Consider the following 18,342-nt stretch of genomic DNA (forward strand, 5'->3'; position numbering starts at 1 on the left):
TTCTGCCGAGATTCCTGCATTGCAGGGGGTTGGACTAGATGGCCCTTGGGTCCCAATTCTACGATTCTATTCTGGCACTGGGTTCGAGAGTGTCATCCTGAAATAAAAGTGCAGTTTTGCGCTGACTCCTCTTCTCAGAGGCCTATTACCTGCACAACTCTGAAGGAGGAAGTAAGGGGGAGATTAAGGCGGGGAGGGGGGTGAGGGCCGGATAGAGGAACTTGCTGCGACTCTGGTGAGCTTCCACTTCTCTCTTGCTGCCTGTACAGCTCTGAAGCTCACCGCTGAGAGATCTCTCCCCGCTTGCTCCTTGCCCTGCGCCAGGAATGCATCTATGACCCACAGAGAACCTCAGTGACCCATCGCGGGGGTCTCAGCACAAACTTGGGGAGTGGGCACAGCAGAGATCATGGTAAGTCTATGCTTCAGGGTGGCAAGGTGAGCAGTGGTGGTTCCTGTTTCGGGAACCGGTTTGCCACCCAGCTTGCACTGCTCAAAATGGACCGAGTTCCAGAGGTGTCTGGCGTCAGAGAGGGGGGTTCGGTAGGGGTAAGTCCCCCACACACCCCAAATTCCCTGACAAATTGCTTGCCACTTGTTGCTTAAACTGCTAGGGTTACTTGAAGGAAAGTTACCGCTTGGCATCCACTTGGCATGAGAATTTGGGGAGGGAAATAAAAGTTCTAGTCTTCAGTATGCTTACTCAAAAACTCAATCAATGGGGAATTATTTCAGATAAAATAAGGCGGCACCATTATATATGTGTGTGTGTATTCAGAGGTGATGGATTAAATTGTACTTACCCAGGCCAAAAGGAATTCTGCCATTTCTGTGTGTCTGGTGCGTTGCTTCTGTTTTTTGGTGCAAGGATGTGCAATCCAGACACATGTGGTATTTCGGTCCTCCTGATTCATTCCAGGGTGGGTGGTGTTCTTCAGCTGGTTTGCTAAAAATAAAAGAGGCAAAATTAAGCTTCCCTGTCCAGAGGAGACGCCTAACCCAGCAGGCCTTGCTTGCAGCCTTCTTCCCAAAAGCAACTCGCAGAAGTGCTGGGCTGTGACCTCAGTTGTATGTGTTTCGGCGCAAGAAGGTGCCTGGGCAGCTCAAGTGGCTAGTCCTTGTGAGGTCCATGATGTGGTTCCTGCTCTTTTTCACTCCCCCGCCACTCTGACTGGCATCCATCAGTTGCATCCCGCTGGGTTTTTACTCAGAGTAGACACGTTCAGAGTCACAGGCCTAAGTTAGTCATGTCCACTCGCTTCAGAGGGTCTACTCTGTGGCTAACGGCGAATACACAACCAACCCTTGGAACGATTTGAGGCAGAAGCCCTGTTTTATGCCACTGAAGGGGCAGATTCTGTTTGATGCTGTTTTCACTGTATGTTGTTATGGTACAGCTGCATATTCCTGCGCTGCAGGGGGTTGGACTAGATGACCCTTGAGGGCCCTTCCAACTCCCACCGAGACCTGCCTTTATCCTGACGTTCTGTTGTGCTAATTAAAGACAGAGTAAATCCCACATTCAGCTCCCAGCTGGCACATAGTATTTGGCTCCAGGTTCAGATGTATTTCTTTTTATTATTATTATTGGCTTTAAATAATTTATACATCATCATCATCATCATCGACCTTTTATTCGACTGTCAGTCAGAAAAAAGTACATTTGTCAATACACAGTTAAAAGCTCCAGGAAGATTTTAGAGCTTAGCCAACACTAAAATGGGCTAAACAGATAGCCCCATATCAATACAAATTAAATAATTTATACAGACAGGAAAAGAAGCCTAACTTAACATTGCCTTCTACCGGTAAGAAATAATAATAACTATTACAATAATTAAAATACTAAAAGTACATTTACTTCCCCTTTTAAACTTCTTTTCTGGTTACAATATATTACTATTCTACAAGAATCTATTATATCCATATATTATTCCCCCCCCCAAATTCAACCTAACCCTCCCCTCCTCCCCACTGCTTCCCTTCACCTGTGTGAGATCTTCCCATCATAATTTTTTTTCTAGTTGCTTTGATAAAATAGAGTTACATGAAAACTGTTAAATTATAATTGCTTCTTTTGTCCTTATGCGCTTAACAATTGGGTCCGGGTTCAGAAGTATATCTGGGGCATAGCCACACTAAAGCTAGAACACAGAGTTTAAAATTAGTAGGGAGAAAGTGGCTTGGAATAACGTTTTGTTCTCCCTCTCCCGTGATCCTCGGACCCTGGGGCATCCCTACCCATCAGGAGATTCGGAACAATCGATTCAGAATGAACAAACTTAGCAGTAGATTCAGGCAAGAATCTCAGACCAGTCGTGCAAGTTCTGCATTGTGTGCCGTACCCACTGTGAAAGCAGACAGTGAGTGGATAATCTGAAAATGTGAATGAAGTCCTCCAGGCCTTGTGACTCTCCCCACAAGCCGGGATCGTCACCAGCCCTGCCTCATGACCCCAAACTGCAGAGATAAAGATAATAATAATAATAATAATAATAATAATAATAATAATAATAATAATAATTTATTTATTTATACCCGCCATCTGGCTAAACACTAAAATACAATAACCTATTAAACATTAAAAGCTTCCCTGAACAGGGCTGCCTTCAGATGTCTTCTAAAAGTTTGGTAGTTGTTTTTCTCTTTGACATCTGGTGGGAGGGAGTTCCACAGATTTGGGGAAGGAAAGCTGATCTCTTGATCGCTATTGGTGTAACGGAGCCTCCATGATCTAAGGAAGTCTACCTCAAAGAACCCAAACCAGAGGGAGCGGGAGAGGGAGCAACCACCGCGTTTCGGGATTAACCTCATTCATTTCGTACCCTGCTTGTGGGCTTGAGGGAGAGAATCTCTTTGGCTGAGATTCCTGCGTTGCAGGGGGTTGGATTAGATGACCCTTGGAGGTCCCTTCCGAATCTAGATCCTACGATTCTAGGATCCCATGAGTCTGACTGGCCACTGGACTTGGCAGGCGTTTGCTCTGACCCAGCAGAGCTCTCAATGCAAAGGCATTGAGTACCTTGGAGTACTAGATTCTGGTAACTATAAACAAGGGGTTGGTTGCTGCCTTTGCCTCCTCTTTGAGAACTTCCTGGAGCCTGCGGGGTTTAACAACCGCTCTCTCTTTCCAGGCTGGGAAATGGGGATTGTAGTTCTTGCCACAGGCATCCGAGAGGAATCTCAGCACCTTCGCCGCCCCCCAAAAAGGCCACTTTGGGTGGCGTTAATTGCTGTGGAAGGTTAGCATCACCAGGAAATGAAGTCAGACCATAGAACCGTAGAGTTGGAAGGGACCTTAAAGATCATCCAGCCCAACCCCCTGCAAGGCAGCTGTCCCATACAGGGATTGAACCTGCGACCTTGGCATTGTCAGCACGGAGCTATCCAGGCATTCACCCTCCAAGTGTCCCTATTTTCCAGGGATTTGCAGAAGCTGTCCCGGTTTTTTATTTGATCCAGGCATGTCCCACTTTTCCTTAGGACGTCCCTGTTTTCATCGGAGAAATGTTAGAGGGTCTGGAGTTGTGCCACCCCCAAGCCCAGGAGATAAGTAGCTATGCACCCGTTAGAAGACACCTGAAGGCAGTTTTTAAACGTTTCATGTTTTTATGATGCTTTTACATGTGTTGGAAGCCGCCCAGAGTCTCTATTTTCGTGAGAGAAATGTTGGAGGGTATGCGTCTCAGGGTCACGGATTCGAGTGCTACGTTAGGCAAAAAGGTTCCTGCCTTGCAGGGGGCTGGACGAGGTGACACTTGTGGTCCCTTCCACATCTGTGATTCTGGGATGCTCCTCTCTGGCAGAGCAATGTCACAGACGCCTTGTTGTTGTTGTTACGGAAGAAGGTAAAGGTAAAGGGACCCCTGACCATTAGGTCCAGTCTGTGAAAACAGAATGGAGAGGTCAGAAGAGGAGGATAGAGACCCATCAATGCGGGAGGGTAGGTGGGGGGAAACATCATCAGGAGAGGTTACTTTAGGAAGCTGCGTAACTCACTCTTGCTTATGGGCTTCCTTTTGGGGCCCCGATCCAGCTTCTCTTCTCGCACTCGTATTTTTAAATGTGTGTATTTTTAAATGAGGACTGAAAAGAGCACGGCACCCAAAGGAGGAAAGAGGAAGAGGAGGAATTTGGTTCGCTCAATGCAGACCTACACTTTGCAAGACCGAAATTTACAGTGATCTTTCGAAATTTGCACATTTCTGAATTTTGCGATGCGGTGATCCAGCTCCCAAAATCTGTATAATTGTGGGTGCGCACAGATGTCTAGAATAGTGGAAATAGCAAGGGGGAAACGGCTTGCGGAAAATGTGCATATTTGGAGAAATTGGCACAAAAGCTCTGGTGAATTTGCACAGGTATTTTCACGAGGATCCACATTGATGCAGAAAGGTGGAGGACTTAAATCTGGGCAGATAAGAAACTCAGAGAAAGAAATATCAATCATGTCCACCCCTAAAACTAAGCCACCCCTAACCTGTGGGATTGCCATACCCTATACGCGCCCCCTTGACCTCTTCTATCTGCAGAACTGGGCCTGTCAACAGCTGCCACATAATACCAATTCCTCATTTGTAAGAAATCAATCTTTGGAACTCCCCGCCTATTGACAACAGGTGTCTGCCCCTTTTTTGGCACCTGCTAAAACATTCTTTTAATGTTTCTGTTTGCTCCGCCCACTTTTCTCTCTGGCCCCGCCCACCCCGGAAGGCAATGTTTGTAAGTTGCCCAGAATAATCATTAATACATTTAAAACTAAACATGAATAGATAAATCAATGCAGCTGTTATGAGCTACCTACTGCTCAGTCAGTAGAGCATGAGACTCTCAGGGTTGTGGGTTCGACGTTGGGCAAAAGATCCCTGGATGTCAGGGGGTTGGGCTAGATGACCCCTGGGACCCCGTCCAACTCTATGGTTCTGTGAGGGTCAACTTTAGTTTTGGATGCCAACTTTAGTTTTATCCACCTCCCTCCGTCACAGGCTCAAGAATGCACTGCCAGGTATTTCCGATGTTTACTGGGACGTCCTAAGCAAAAGCTGGACATTCCAGGATCAGATAAGAAATTGGAACGGCTTCTGTAAGTGCACGACTGTCCCTGGAAAATAGGGGCACTTGGAGGTTCTTCCTCTTGTTAATGGAGAAATCTGAGGGTTCCCTTGGACAAAAAAACAAGGAGACCAGCCAGGAATACCAGCGCAAAACAGCGGCCAGTCGGCTTGGTCTTGATTGAAGACTGTCGCCACAAGACTCCCACCTGCCACCAGGTGGAACAAGATGGACGCCCCCAGCAAAAGAGAACCCAAACTTTTATTAGCTGCTGATCCCCCATGTTACACCCCCCAAACTATATCACTAATGCATCATGGTTACATCATGAAAGGGGAGGTCTGGTGGTAGTAATCTGAGCATCCTGGACCCTGCCCCATGGTTCCCCTTGCCCTCCACCAAACACCCATCAAGTGTAAGAAAAGAGATATTTACATTTCCCTGTTTCCCAGCCAAGTTTCCCATCACACCCTTTGGTCTTCATCTGGGTTTGTTATTTCTGGAATGGCTACCTGTCTGGCACTCAGGTATCAGGATGCCAGGAATTATCACCCAGGCAGAGGGGCTGCTGAGGAGCTGAGCTCACATGTCTGTATGAATTTCCGAAGTTTTCCCAGTGAGCCAGTACAGAGATACATTTATCAGTGAATTCTTACATTTGGTATCGTGCAGCAAAGGCCCTTTGAATAGATAGGAAGAAACCGTGATGAAGTGTTTTGTGGGGACAAATCACAAAAATCACAAAAGCGATTGTGCTGGTTTTGGTAGTGGGCTACATGTGCCTGATATCTGCTGGAGGGGCAACCCCCCCCCCCAACCTATACATAAATTCCTGCAACACTCTGAAGTGGCACTCCCCAGAGTCGGGTTTGCCACCTCGCTGAGGACTAGGCCCTTGATCGCTCCTCTAACTTTAACCACAGGAAGTGTGCCTCCTTGCTGCCTCTGAAGTTTGCATGCGACACAGGAAACCCATGGGCGGCAGCGGTCTTGCCCGGGGTGGTGCGCTTGCTGATTCAAAGGAGGCCAGGCCTGGAACGGAGACTCATGCAGAGTTGCAGCGGGAGACACCCTCCGCTGACCTAGCGATCCGCAGGACATGACATGTTGGGGGGAAACTCACTGCTTTGGGGCTGATTGTAGGCCCCCCTCTCTCTGGCCGCCTTTTCGAAACCATGTCCTGGGAAACGCAGAGACAGGTTTCACAACACACACAAACACACTCACAACACAGCTACCTCAGTTCCCCTTTCCTTTAAACCGAAGCTCTCCAAGCCACAGCAACCAAACCTCAGAGGAAGAGACCTTCTTGTGTTCTGCACAAGATCTGGAGGATGGCGGATGCTTTTGCAAACAGTGACCACACCAAGAAAGGGGCAGACTATGGTTTCTCCCCTGCACTTTTTTTTTTTTGCACCAAATTAAAAATCAACCACAAATGAAAGCAATTTGCATACAGCTTTTCCAAAAATTGGTTCCCCGCACTCCGTTCTCGATGTGTCCATCGTTTCATCTTGTTGCTGCATTGTTTTCCCAGTTACTTCTAATTGCAATTAACCTTATTGCAATATTTTGTTGTTGTTTATTAGCCTGAAGCATTGGCTAGCCGCTCATCAGTTCCTGAACGTATAATATTCTGACATTTCCAATATCTGCAAGTGAGGTTAATCAACAAGTTAGCAATCCACAATAAATCAAAAAACACTACGTCCAAAATAAATTCCTTGGGGGCAGACGAGGGTTTCAGTGAAGGCAGGAAAGGCCTTTGAGTTTGGCAGCCAGATCTGAGGATCTTCAGAAATCCCTCCCCATTTGTGGTGGTCTGCCCTCACTTCGCTTTCTCTTGGCTTCCTGTTTTTTCTTCATCTCAACCCCACCGCATTTCCTCGCCCATTTGCAAATTCTTTTTTCTATAAAAATCCCTAAACATCAGCAAATTGGCCTATGTGCATTCCGCCCCCTCACCCTCCCCAAGGCATATATGGAAATCAGAAAAGTCCTGCAGAGGGATAAAAGCCAAAGAGCTTGCTCTCGTGTGTTGTAAACAAAAATTGCCCTTTTCCCTTATAGGGTATCCAAGGGCCCATATAGAGTCCTTACATAGGTTCCCTATTGGTAGGAGAGAATATTGAGAAGCAAAGCAGCTAGTAAGCTTGATCTTTATTGATCTGTTGCAACAGGGCGCTCCCCTCACTTGCAGGAAAGGAGGAGGAACCCAGAAAAATGGCGCGCAAGGCCTTATAAAGACTTTGTCACCCTGTAGATCAAGACCACCCCCCAGATACATCATACATACATCACAGATTTCTACCTAAACAGAAATTTGTGCATCCCACCCAAAACAGTTATAGGATCTCAAGAACTGGAAGGGACCCGGGACATCATCCAGACTGACCCCCCAAAAAACCCAATGCATATTGCTGAACACATTTGCAGAAGGGGAGAGGCTGGAGAACCGGGTCCTAAAACTCAGAGACGCGCAGATTTCAGAGGGTAGTTGTGTTTTGGGAATCCTGGAGATGGTAGAGGTGAATTCTTCCTGCCTCCCTCTCGATCAAAAATAGTCCTGAATTCTCTGGTCTCAGCCTGTCCCTGGAAGTTCTCCATCTTATTTTCAGCCCAGCAACAATACATGCTTAAATAGGCAAGGGGGGCAATGTTTGTTTGTTTATTAATTTATTAATAGATTGTTGAAATCTTCAGGCCTGCCTCGTTCCACTGAAGCCAGTGGGTCTGTTCTGAGCCTGACTTTGTCGGATCTCAGCCCTCGATCTCAAAAGCACTGGAACGACTCGACAGGCTGAGATCTCCAAAATTGCCCCACTGCAGCTAAACCACCTCTTAAGCAATCGGCAGCATGTAAGAGCAGTTAAAACTTCCCCTTCGGAAATACTTCTGTCGGTGACTACAGTGGGGGGTGGAGAAGACACCGAATGCGGCCCCTGGGACCTCTCTGCCTGGCCCTCATAACTCCCCGCAAGCCTTGTCCCAACCCATGGCCCTCATTGGCTCTGCACGCCCTCCTGGAGAGCGTTTTTGCCTCTGCAGAATGTGCCCTTCAACTCTGACTGTAATTTTTGCTTGACTGAATGGAGGATCAAGAGATGCGTGTTGAGGAATGAGCCCACTGCACGGAGCAATACCTCCAGGACCGCCTCTCCCCAAATAAACTGCCCCGGACTCTGAGATCATCCTCTGAGGCCCTACTTTCTGTGCCTCCTCCCCATGAGGTCTGGAGGATGACAACACGAGAACAGGGCCTTTTCTGCGGTGGCTCCCCATTGCTGGAATGCTCTCCCCCATGGCATACAGTCATACCTCACGTTGCGTCCGCTTCAGGTTGTGTTTTTTCGGGTTGCAGTCTGCTGAAACCCTGAAGTACTGGAATAGGTTACTTCTGGGTTTTGGCAATCGCGCATGCGCAGAAGTGCCGAGTCGCAACCCGCACATAGAATCCTAGAATCCTAGAGTTGGAAGAGACCACAAGGGCCATCGAGTCCAACCCCCTGCCAAGCAGGAAACACCATCAGAGCACTCCTGACATATGGTTGTCAAGCCTCTGCTTAAAGACCTCCAAAGTAGGAGACTCCACCACACTCCTTGGCAGCAAATTCCACTGTCAAACAGCTCTTACTGTCAGGAAGTTCTTCCTAATGTTTAGGTGGAATCTTCTTTCTTGTAGTTTGGATCCATTGCTCCGTGTCCGCTTCTCTGGAGCAGCAGAAAACAACCTTTCTCCCTCCTCTGTGTGACATCCTTTTATATATTTGAACATGGCTATCATATCACCCCTTAACCTCCTCTTCTCCAGGCTAAACATGCCCAGCTCCCTTAGCCGTTCCTCATAAGGCATCGTTTCCAGGCCTTTGACCATTTTGGTTGCCATCCCCTGGACACGTTCCAGTTTGTCAGTGTCCTTCTTGAACTGTGGTGCCCAGAACTGGACACAGTACTCCAGGTGAGGTCTGACCAGAGCAGAATACAGTGGCACTATTACTTCCCTTGATCTAGATGCTATACTCCTATTAATGCAGCCCAGAATTGCATTGGCTTTTTTAGCTGCCGCGTCACATGCGCAGTTGCAGGTTGCGAATGCTGCGGGTTGCGAACGTGCATTCCACACGGATCACATTCGCAACCCAAGCGGCTGTTGTATATTTCAGCGCCAGGCAAAAACATTCCTCTATAACCAGGTCTTTGGCTGATAAAACTATCCAGGCCCTTTTTGCTGTGTTTGCATACCCTCCAAGCGTCCTGGTGTTCCAGGGACTGTACATACCTTCCAACATTTTCCCGATGAAAATAGAGACATCCTGTTCAATAATAATAATAATAATAATAATAATAATAATAATAATAATACTTACCCATCTGACTGGGTTGCCCCAGCCACTCTGGGCAGCTTCCAACATATATAAAAACATAATACAGTGGTACCTCTAGTTACGAACTTAATTCGTTCCAGAGGTCCATTCTTAACTAGAGCTGTGCTTTTGCTGCGCCGCTGGCACACGATTTCCATTCTCATTCTGGGGCAAAGTTCTCAACTTGAGGTAACTCTTCCAGGTTAGTGGAGTTTGTAACCTGAAGCGTTTGTAACCTGAGGCATTTGTAACTTGAGGTACCACTGTAAAACATTTAAAAAACTTCCCTCTACAGGGCTGCCTCCCGATGTCTTCTAAAGGTTGTTTGGTTACCTATGCCCCAACATTTCTCCGATGAAAATAGGGACACCCCAAGGAAAAGCGGGACATTCCGTTATCAAATCGGAAACCGTGACGGCTTCTGTAAATCCGGGGTTGTCCCTGGAAAAGTTGGGACACTCAGGGGGTCTGCAGACAGTCTGGAATTACAAAAGCCACTCCAGCTTCTGATTTATTGAAATTGAAATACTTTATTGTCACTTGTACAACTTGTCTACAGTGAGATTACAGAGCACCCGCCACTCAGCTCTCTTAGTCTTAATTCCCCTCGTTTACTGACGCACACACACCAAACCCCAAAGTCCGTTGCCCTGTTGTTATCTTTTACGGATAGAAGCTGTTCTTCACCCTGTTGGTGCGACTAAGCCTGCTTCTATATCTTCTGCCCGAGGGCAGGAGAGTGTTATGTACTGAAGTTCTCACCCTGGGCCAGCAGGGGGATACTGTAGATAGTTATGCAAATAAGGGATCGAAAGTGACGTTCACGGATTGGATAGTTTTAGAAAATTGTTACAGTAACGTTGTACTGGAGCTCTATATATAAGCAGGCTGACTGAACCTTTCAGTTCAGTTCTGTTCTGGCCTGTGAATAAACAAGAGCTGTTTGAAGAATCGCTGTGTCGTCTGATATGTTCACCCACAACTTAACAGAGATCAAGAAAGTGCCAGCCAGGGTGTGAATCATCCCTGAGAATTTTCCTCACTCTCCCGAGGCAACGTTCTTCTGCTCTTTCATCCAGCAGATTCACAGGACAGCCCATAATATCTTGTGCTATATCCCAGAATGGCCCTACGGCAGCTGCGAGGGGTTAAGGAGTTTTCTCAGGGTTTGTGTGTGCCGTGTCCCATTGGTGAAGTGGTGGAAATCCTCTGCCGTGGGGGGGGGTTGTGTGCCAAAAATGGGGGGGGGGTCAAGGAGGGTCACTTGATGGGAGTGAGAAATGTCCTTATTTTCACCTGAGGAATATTGGGGGTGGGGTCTGTGTTTGTGGGAGGGGGGTTGTTGCTTTGCTCTTGTTTTGTTTTTGCTTATTTTGTATTTTGTGTTTTCGTTTTGCGTTTTTGTGTTGCGGACCGCCCTGTGATATTCCAGTGAAGGGTTTTTTTTAAGGGTTAGAGGTTTTTAAGCAGAGGTTGGATGGCGTTATTATCTGTCATGGATGCTTCAGTGGAGATCCCTGCCTTGCGGGGGGTTGAGCTGGATGACCTTCAAGGGTCCCCTTCCAACTCCACGATTCGGTCTATTCCATGGTAATAAATAACAAAATAGTTGAAACTGGAGGGCGGGGTGGAATCAGAGGCTGAATGAAAGCGTGAATGGACAGATCCATCCATCTAAACTCCTGATCCACTTCTGTCGGTCTGACTCTGCTTTCTTCTCTCTCTCTCAAATCTTTCCAGGGCAGCAAAGAGCGGTTCCATTGGCAAAGCCACAATGTCAAGCAGAGCGGGGTGGACGACATGGTCCTCCTCAGCAAGATCAACGAAGACGCCATCGTCGAAAATCTCAAGAAGCGGTTCATGGATGACTATATCTTCGTATCCTTCTCGTCCTTTCCGCCGTTCTTTCTTGCGTTCGCTTCTAGCCGTTGGTGCCACGTGCGCCCGCCATGATCAGAGTCGGGGCATCTGACTGATCCAGGTTTTCATTTCGGGCAGTGAATTAGAATCATAGAATTGTTGGGTTGCGAAGGACCCCCAAAGGTCATCCAGCCCAGCCCCCTGCAACTCAGTTGAAGCATCCATGACAGAAGGCCACCCAACCTCTGCTTCAAAACCTCCAAGGAAGGAGAGTCCGCCACTTTCCATCCCACGGTCGAACAGCTCTTACAGTCAGAAAGTTCTACGTGATGTTTAGTCACAGTCACCTTTCTTTGTCACTGGAAGTCATGGGTTCGAGTCCTGCTGTCCAGAGCCAACAGTGTGACGCGGCAGCTAAAAAAGCCAATGCAATTCTGGGCTGCATCAATAGGAGTATAGCATCTAGATCAAGGGAAGTAATAGTGCCACTGTATTCTGCTCTGGTCAAACCTCACCTGGAGTACTGTGTCCAGTTCTGGGCACCACAGTTCAAGAAGGACACTGACAAACTGGAACGTGTCCAGAGGAGGGCAACCAAAATGGTCAAAGGCCTGGAAACGATGCCTTATGAGGAACGGCTAAGGGAGCTGGGCATGTTTAGCCTGGAGAAGAGGAGGTTAAGGGGTGATATGATAGCCATGTTCAAATATATAAAAGGATGTCAAAAAGAGGAGGGAGAAAGGTTGTTTTCTGCTGCTCCGGAGAAGCGGACACGGAGCAATGGATCCAAACGACAAGAAAGAAGATTCCACCTAAACATTAGGAAGAACTTCCTGACAGTCAGAGCTGTTTGACAGTGGAATTTGCTGCCAAGGAGTGTGGTGGAGTCTCCTCCTTTGGAGGTCTTTAAGCAGAGGCTTGACAACCATATGTCAGGAGTGCTCTGATGGTGTTTCCTGCTTGGCAGGGGGTTGGACTCGATGGCCCTTGGGGTCTCTTCCAACTCTACGATTCTATGATTCTAAGATTCTAAAGCAAGCTTGCTCCCTCTTCCATGTGACAGCCCGTCAGATATTCGAAGATGGCTCTCCTATTGCCTCTTTCCCAGCTCCTTCAACCATTCCTCATCAGGCTTGGTTTCCAGATCCCTGATCATTTTGGACGCTCTCCTCTGCACACCTTCCAGCTTGTCGATATCCTTCTTAAATTTATAGTTTTGCTCTTGCCTGTGCTGCTGTCCCCCTGTGTCACTTCCGTTCAGATGTCCCTGTGGTTTGTGGCCAAGTACGTTCCTCCCCCTGCTCTTCCTCTCCCGTCACTCTCTCCAAATTTGGCAGTCCCGGCAGAGCTCTGAAAGCCTCCTCTTCGCTCCACAAGCCAATTTCTCTGCCCATTTCCCAAAAATTTTGATGCTCCCATTGAGGGACTCTTTTCCCAGTGTGAGTTCTTGCATGGGGGGTTGGACTATATGACCCCCAGGGGTCCCTTCCAACTCCACAGTTCTGTGAAATCCCCTGGTGCTGCTCTGAGAAGTGACTCCGCTAACCCAGAAATAGTACCTCGGGTTAAGAACTTTGCTTCAGGATGAGAACAGAAATTGCACAGCAGCAGCGGGAGGCCCCATTAGCTAAAGTGGTGCTTCAGGTTAAGAACAGTTTCAGGTTAAGAACGGACCTCCAGAACGAATTAAGTGCTTAACCCGAAGTACCACTGTAATCTGAAGGTCCACAGAAGTTCTAAGGATTAGCATGCAAGAGAGATGGAGATGGGCTTAGTCAAAGTCACAGGACTCTTTAGCTATGTGGGATAAATGCACACACACCGAAACTGAAAAGTTGTCTCGATTTCATCTTCCTGCTTAAAAATAGCGCCGCCCACAGCAGCCGTTGTGAAAAGGACTTCCGTACTGTGGCCTGAGTCATCCAGAATCGCCACAACCCACATAAGTCAGGTGCCCAGGGTGATGCTAAAAGGTCAGGTTCGCCCCCTGAGGGCTGGATCCGAACCTGGGTCCGCCTCAAATGCTCCTGGACCACGCAGGGCAGAACCCTAGACACTGCCTCTCGACGCTGCAAGTGCAATTGGTGGTGGCGGTTGCTGGGAGGGTGGGAGCCCGGGAGCCCAACAGTAGGTGGCGCCAGAGAGAACGGCTGGCTGGTTCTAGCTTGCAGGGCGACCGGGTTTGCAGGCATAGGGCCAGTTGTACATGCCATGGCGCCTCGGGGTCCATGGGGCACTGCCCCTCTCGCCTCGGTCAGCCATCACCCGACCCTCACCTGCTTGCTGTGCTATTTACAACCAACCTGGGAGCTGTCAACTTCCTCTTAGTCCCGGTGCTGCTTCTTAGAATCCTAGAATCCTAGAGTTGGAAGAGACCACAAGGGCCATCGAGTCCAACCCCCTGCCAAGCAGGAAACACCACCAGAGCACTCCTAACATATGGTTGTCAAGCCTCTGCTTAAAGACCTCCAAAGTAGGAGACTCCACCACACTCCTTGGCAGCAAATTCCACTGTCAAACAGCTCTTACTGTCAGGAAGTTCTTCCTAATGTTTAGGTGGAATCTTCTTTCTTGTAGTTTGGATCCATTGCTCCGTGTCCGCTTCTCTGGAGCAGCAGAAAACAACCTTTCTCCCTCCTCTATGTGACATCCTTTTATATATTTAAACATGGCTATCATATCACCCCTGAACCTCCTCTTCTCCAGGCTAAACATGCCCAGCTCCCTTAGCCGTTCCTCATAAGGCATCGTTTCCAGGCCTTTGACCATTTTGGTTGCCCTCCTCTGGACACGTTCCAGTTTGTCAGTGTCCTACAGAATTCAGCAAGGATCAACCCACCCAGTGTCCTGATTTTCCAGGAATGGTCCCGGATTTACAGAAGCCACCCCGGCTTCTGATTTCATAGAATCATACAATCGTAAAGTTGGAAGGGACCCCAATGGTCATCTAGTCCAACCCCCTGCAATGCGTGAATCACAGATAAAGCATCCCTGACAGAGGGCCACCCAGCCTCTGCTTATAAACGTCCCAAGAAGGAGACTCTGCCGCCTTCCATCCCATGACCGAATAGCTCTTACTGTCAGAATGTTCTTCCTGATTTTGAGTCAGAATCGTTTTTCTTGTGAAATAAAAAATTTAAGGTTATATATATATAACTGCATATATAAACCACATGTCTGAAACCCCACAGAAAAAGTCCTGAAACCATTTTGTCCCTCCCAAATTGACCTCAAATATTTCTCTGCAAGGTCGAAGGAAAATGGAAAAGCCTCCCCATTGTCTTTTCGTTCACAATTCCTGTCTTAAGGGTATGTCTGTCTATGAATAGGGTGAGCCTGTGACCTGACTCAGGAACTAAGTATTTGTCACTACAAAAGACTGGCCAGGTTCCCCAGGGTATCCAATCAAGTGAGCATTAATAGGTAACCTGTCAGACGAGATAAACAACGCACTCAGATTTCTGTTGTAGACCGCCCTTTCTGTGATGTAGGTATGAAGTTTCTGGGGGTGGTCTTGGACTCCAGGGCGGGCAATTTTATAATGTCTATATAAGGGCAGGCACACCTTGGTTCGGGGTCCTCCTCTTTTCCTGCGTGTGAAGGGGGCACCCTGTTGCAACAGTTCAATAAAGATCAGGCTTACTAGCTGCTTTGCTTCTCGATATTCTCTGGTTGGCCTCTGTTATTTTCTCTAACCGATGGAGAACCTGCAAAGGACTCTATGAGGGCTCTTGTGTTCCCCATTAGGGAATAAGGGCAGATTTTCATTTATTACACTTGTAACCTGAAGCCACAGGTTCGAGTCCTACCCTCCCTAGCTGGAGAAAACAAGAAAGCCACATCTTCCCCAGGTTTTAGGTCCATGCTTGAATGCTGGCTTCTGAAGCTGGGATGGGGAGGTGCATTTCAGCCAAGGTTACCTATGTTGTTGTTTAGTCATTGAGTCGTGCTCGCCTCTTCATGACCCCCTGGACCAGAGCACGCCAGGCACTCCTGTCTTCCACTGCCTCCCGCAGTTTGGTCAAACTCATGTTGGTCTCTTCGAGAACACTGTCCAACCATCTCGTCCTCTGTCGTCCCCTTCTCCTTGTGCCCTCCATCTTCCCCAACATCAGGGTCTTTTCCAGGGAGTCTTCTCTTCTCATGAGGTGGCCAAAGTATTGGAGCCTCAGCTTCAGGATCTGTCCTTCCAGTGAGCACTCAGGGCTGATTTCCTTCAGAATGGAGAGGTTTGGTCTTCTTGCAGCCCATGGGACTCTCAAGAGTCTCCTCCAGCACCAGAATTCAAAAGCATCCATTCTCCGGCGATCAGCCTTCTTTATGGTCCAGCTCTCACTTCCATACATCACTACTGGGAAAACCATGGCTTTGTCGGCAAGATGATGTCTCTACTTTTTAAGATGCTGTCCAGGTTTGCTATCGCCTTTCTCCCAAGAAGCAGGCGTCTTTTAATTTCGTGACTGCTGTCACCATCTGCAGTGATCATGGAGCCCAAGAAACTAAAATCTCTCACTGCCTCCATTTCTCCCCCTTCTATTTGCCAGGAGGTGATGGGACCAGTGGCCGTGATCTTCGTTTTTTTTGATGCTGAGCTTCAGACCATATTTTGCGCTCTCCTCTTTCACCCTCATTAAAAGGTTCTTTAATTCCTCCTCACTTTCTGCCATCAAGGTTGTGTCATCTGCATATCTGAGGTTGTTGATATTTCTCTATAGGTTACCTATAGAGAGAGACAAAATATATTGAGACAGACAGACAGGCAGATTATTCCTTAACAGATGGATCTCAGACCTATATTGGACCTGTCCTCATCTCTGTCAACCCCTTTAAGCAAATGCCCTATTTCACAGACCGGGAAGTGGAACTCTACCAAGGAGCAGTAAGGCCCTGGAGTTGAGGGGCTGGGAGAACAGGTCGGGGGGCCGCCAGTGGGCACCCCAATTTCTTAAGGTGGCCGAGCCCCTCCCTGCCCTCTGACACGGGTCTGGCAACAGCAGGAACCCCAGACTCACGCCTCTCTGGTGTTCTGTCCTAGGCGCAGTATGAAAACCCGCCCCACATCTACGCGTTAACCGACAACATGTACCGAAACATGCTCATCGACGGGGAGAACCAGTGCGTCATCATCAGGTAAGGAAACGGAGGGTAAAACAGGATGGAATCGCTATCCATACTAAAGAGGACTGGCGGCTGAAATTGACAGAACCTGCCAAATTGGCAAGTCCAACTAGTGAAATTAGGAGGCAGGATTGAAGGAGCACTGGAAAAGGTTGGTCGGTTATTTTTAAATATTGCTTTTTTTAAAAAAATATTTTTTATTAAGTTTTACAATTTTGTATCCATCACAACAACATTATGTCAAGAAGAAGAAGAAATACAATTCCCAACACACACACTCCAACTTCCCTCAACTTCCTCTTCTGGTTCTTTACACATTAACTTCTACTGCTTGTTTTATTATTATTGTTATAAATAAATTTTAGTTATACCCCGTCCTCCCCAGCCAGAGCCAGGCTCAGGGTGGCTAATACCAGTAAAATCACAGTAAAAACATAATAGGAAAAGGGAAAAAACCAATTTAAAATACAGGTTAAAATGCAATTTAAGCCTCATTGTAAAAAGTAGCTGATAAATCAAGACCGTAAGGGGAGGGAAATATAAGGGTCAGACTGAGTCCAAACCAAAGGCCAGGCGGAACAGCTCTGTCTTGCAGGCCCTGCGGAAAGATGTCAAGTCCCGCAATATTATACCTTAATATTGCATTCTTTAAGCTGAATATTGCTATATTCTTAGCATTTTTACACCATAATTGTTTTCAATTTGCCTCTTACACTTTGTTATTTCCCTGTTATTACATCTTGATCTCTATGTTTGTTTTGTAAGTGTCGGCTCAAACTCTGCTAGTGAGTCCACTTCTTTACAATGCTTCTGTAATTACAACATAAACGGCTCCCAGTCTTTTTTTAAGTCTCTGTTGTCCTTATCTCTAAGTCTTCCAGGTAGCTTTGCCATTTCAGCATATGCCATCATTTTAAAAAATACTGTAAAATGTGTTGAGGCGCAAGTAGCCTTAGAGTAAAACCTGTATTTGAAAATATTGTGGAGAAGAGAAGGCACAGAAGGACTGTAACAGGCAACATTATTTGGAAAATTAGGGAAAGCGTGGAGGAGGGCAGAGGGGAAGTCCAAAGTGAATTGATTGTTAATTGGAAAAAGTTGTGTTAAGCTCTTTTGAAATACATTGGTACCTCAGGTTACAGACGCTTCGGGTTGTGCGATTTCGGGTTGCGCATCACACCAAACCCGGAAGTACAGTGGTACCTCTGGTTGCAAACGGGATCCGTTCCATAGGCCGGTCTGCAACATGAAAAGAACGCAACCCGCAGCTGCACGTCTGCGCATGCACAGGTTTTGATTCGCCACTTCTGCACATGCACATTATGTCATTTTGCACTTCTACGCATGCGTGAGCGGCAAAACTCGGGACGTAACCTGAAAGAACATAACATGAAGCAGACGTAACATGAGGAATGACTGTACGGGAACGGGTTACTTCCAGGTTTCGGCGCTTGTGGATGCACAGAAGTGCTAAATCGCGCTTTGCGCATGCGCAGAAGCACTGAATTGTGACCCGCGCATGTGCATATGTGCGCTGCGGGTTGCAAATGTTCTTCCCACATAGATCATGTTCGCAACCTGAGCATCCACTGTATATAAATCATTATATATTGAATCATGATCCGGGTGCTTGGCAGCTGGCAAGCCTGATGTCCTGGCAAGGTAGAGAGACTGTGGGGTTTAATCCCCACTCGGTCCCTTGCCCCGCGTCACGGCCTCTTCCAGGTTTGGGGTTGTCACGAGGGTGAAACCTGGATGCATCAGGGCTTCCCTGGTTTGCTTCAGGGGATGTGGTAGTGGGAGCGACAACTCCTCATGTTTTTATCCGTGATCTAATCTAACCTTGGGGTGAGGTTACTGCTCCATGTTATACGTGGGCTGCCACTGAAGACGGTTAGGAAACTCCAGCTAGCACAGGATGCACGGTCCGGGTTGCTTATGGGGGCAA

At 47.5% G+C, this 18,342-nt stretch overlaps 1 protein-coding gene across 1 annotated transcript in view; it reads left to right on the forward strand.

Moving 5' to 3' along the window:
- Window positions 1-234: 234 nt before the first annotated feature.
- MYO1F (myosin IF) overlaps window positions 235-18,342 on the forward strand; it is a 52,318-nt gene continuing 34,210 nt past the window's right edge. The window contains exons 1-4 of the mRNA XM_082206280.1: window positions 235-412; window positions 11,157-11,294; window positions 16,066-16,155; window positions 16,312-16,406. Of these exons, the coding sequence (XP_082062406.1) occupies window positions 410-412; window positions 11,157-11,294; window positions 16,066-16,155; window positions 16,312-16,406 (326 nt within the window). The 5' untranslated portion in view covers window positions 235-409. The remainder of the gene's footprint in view (window positions 413-11,156; window positions 11,295-16,065; window positions 16,156-16,311; window positions 16,407-18,342) is intronic.

This window comes from Podarcis vaucheri (assembly GCF_965113315.1).
Source record: "Podarcis vaucheri genome assembly, chromosome: 18".
In the NCBI taxonomy this organism is placed as follows: domain Eukaryota; kingdom Metazoa; phylum Chordata; class Lepidosauria; order Squamata; family Lacertidae; genus Podarcis; species Podarcis vaucheri.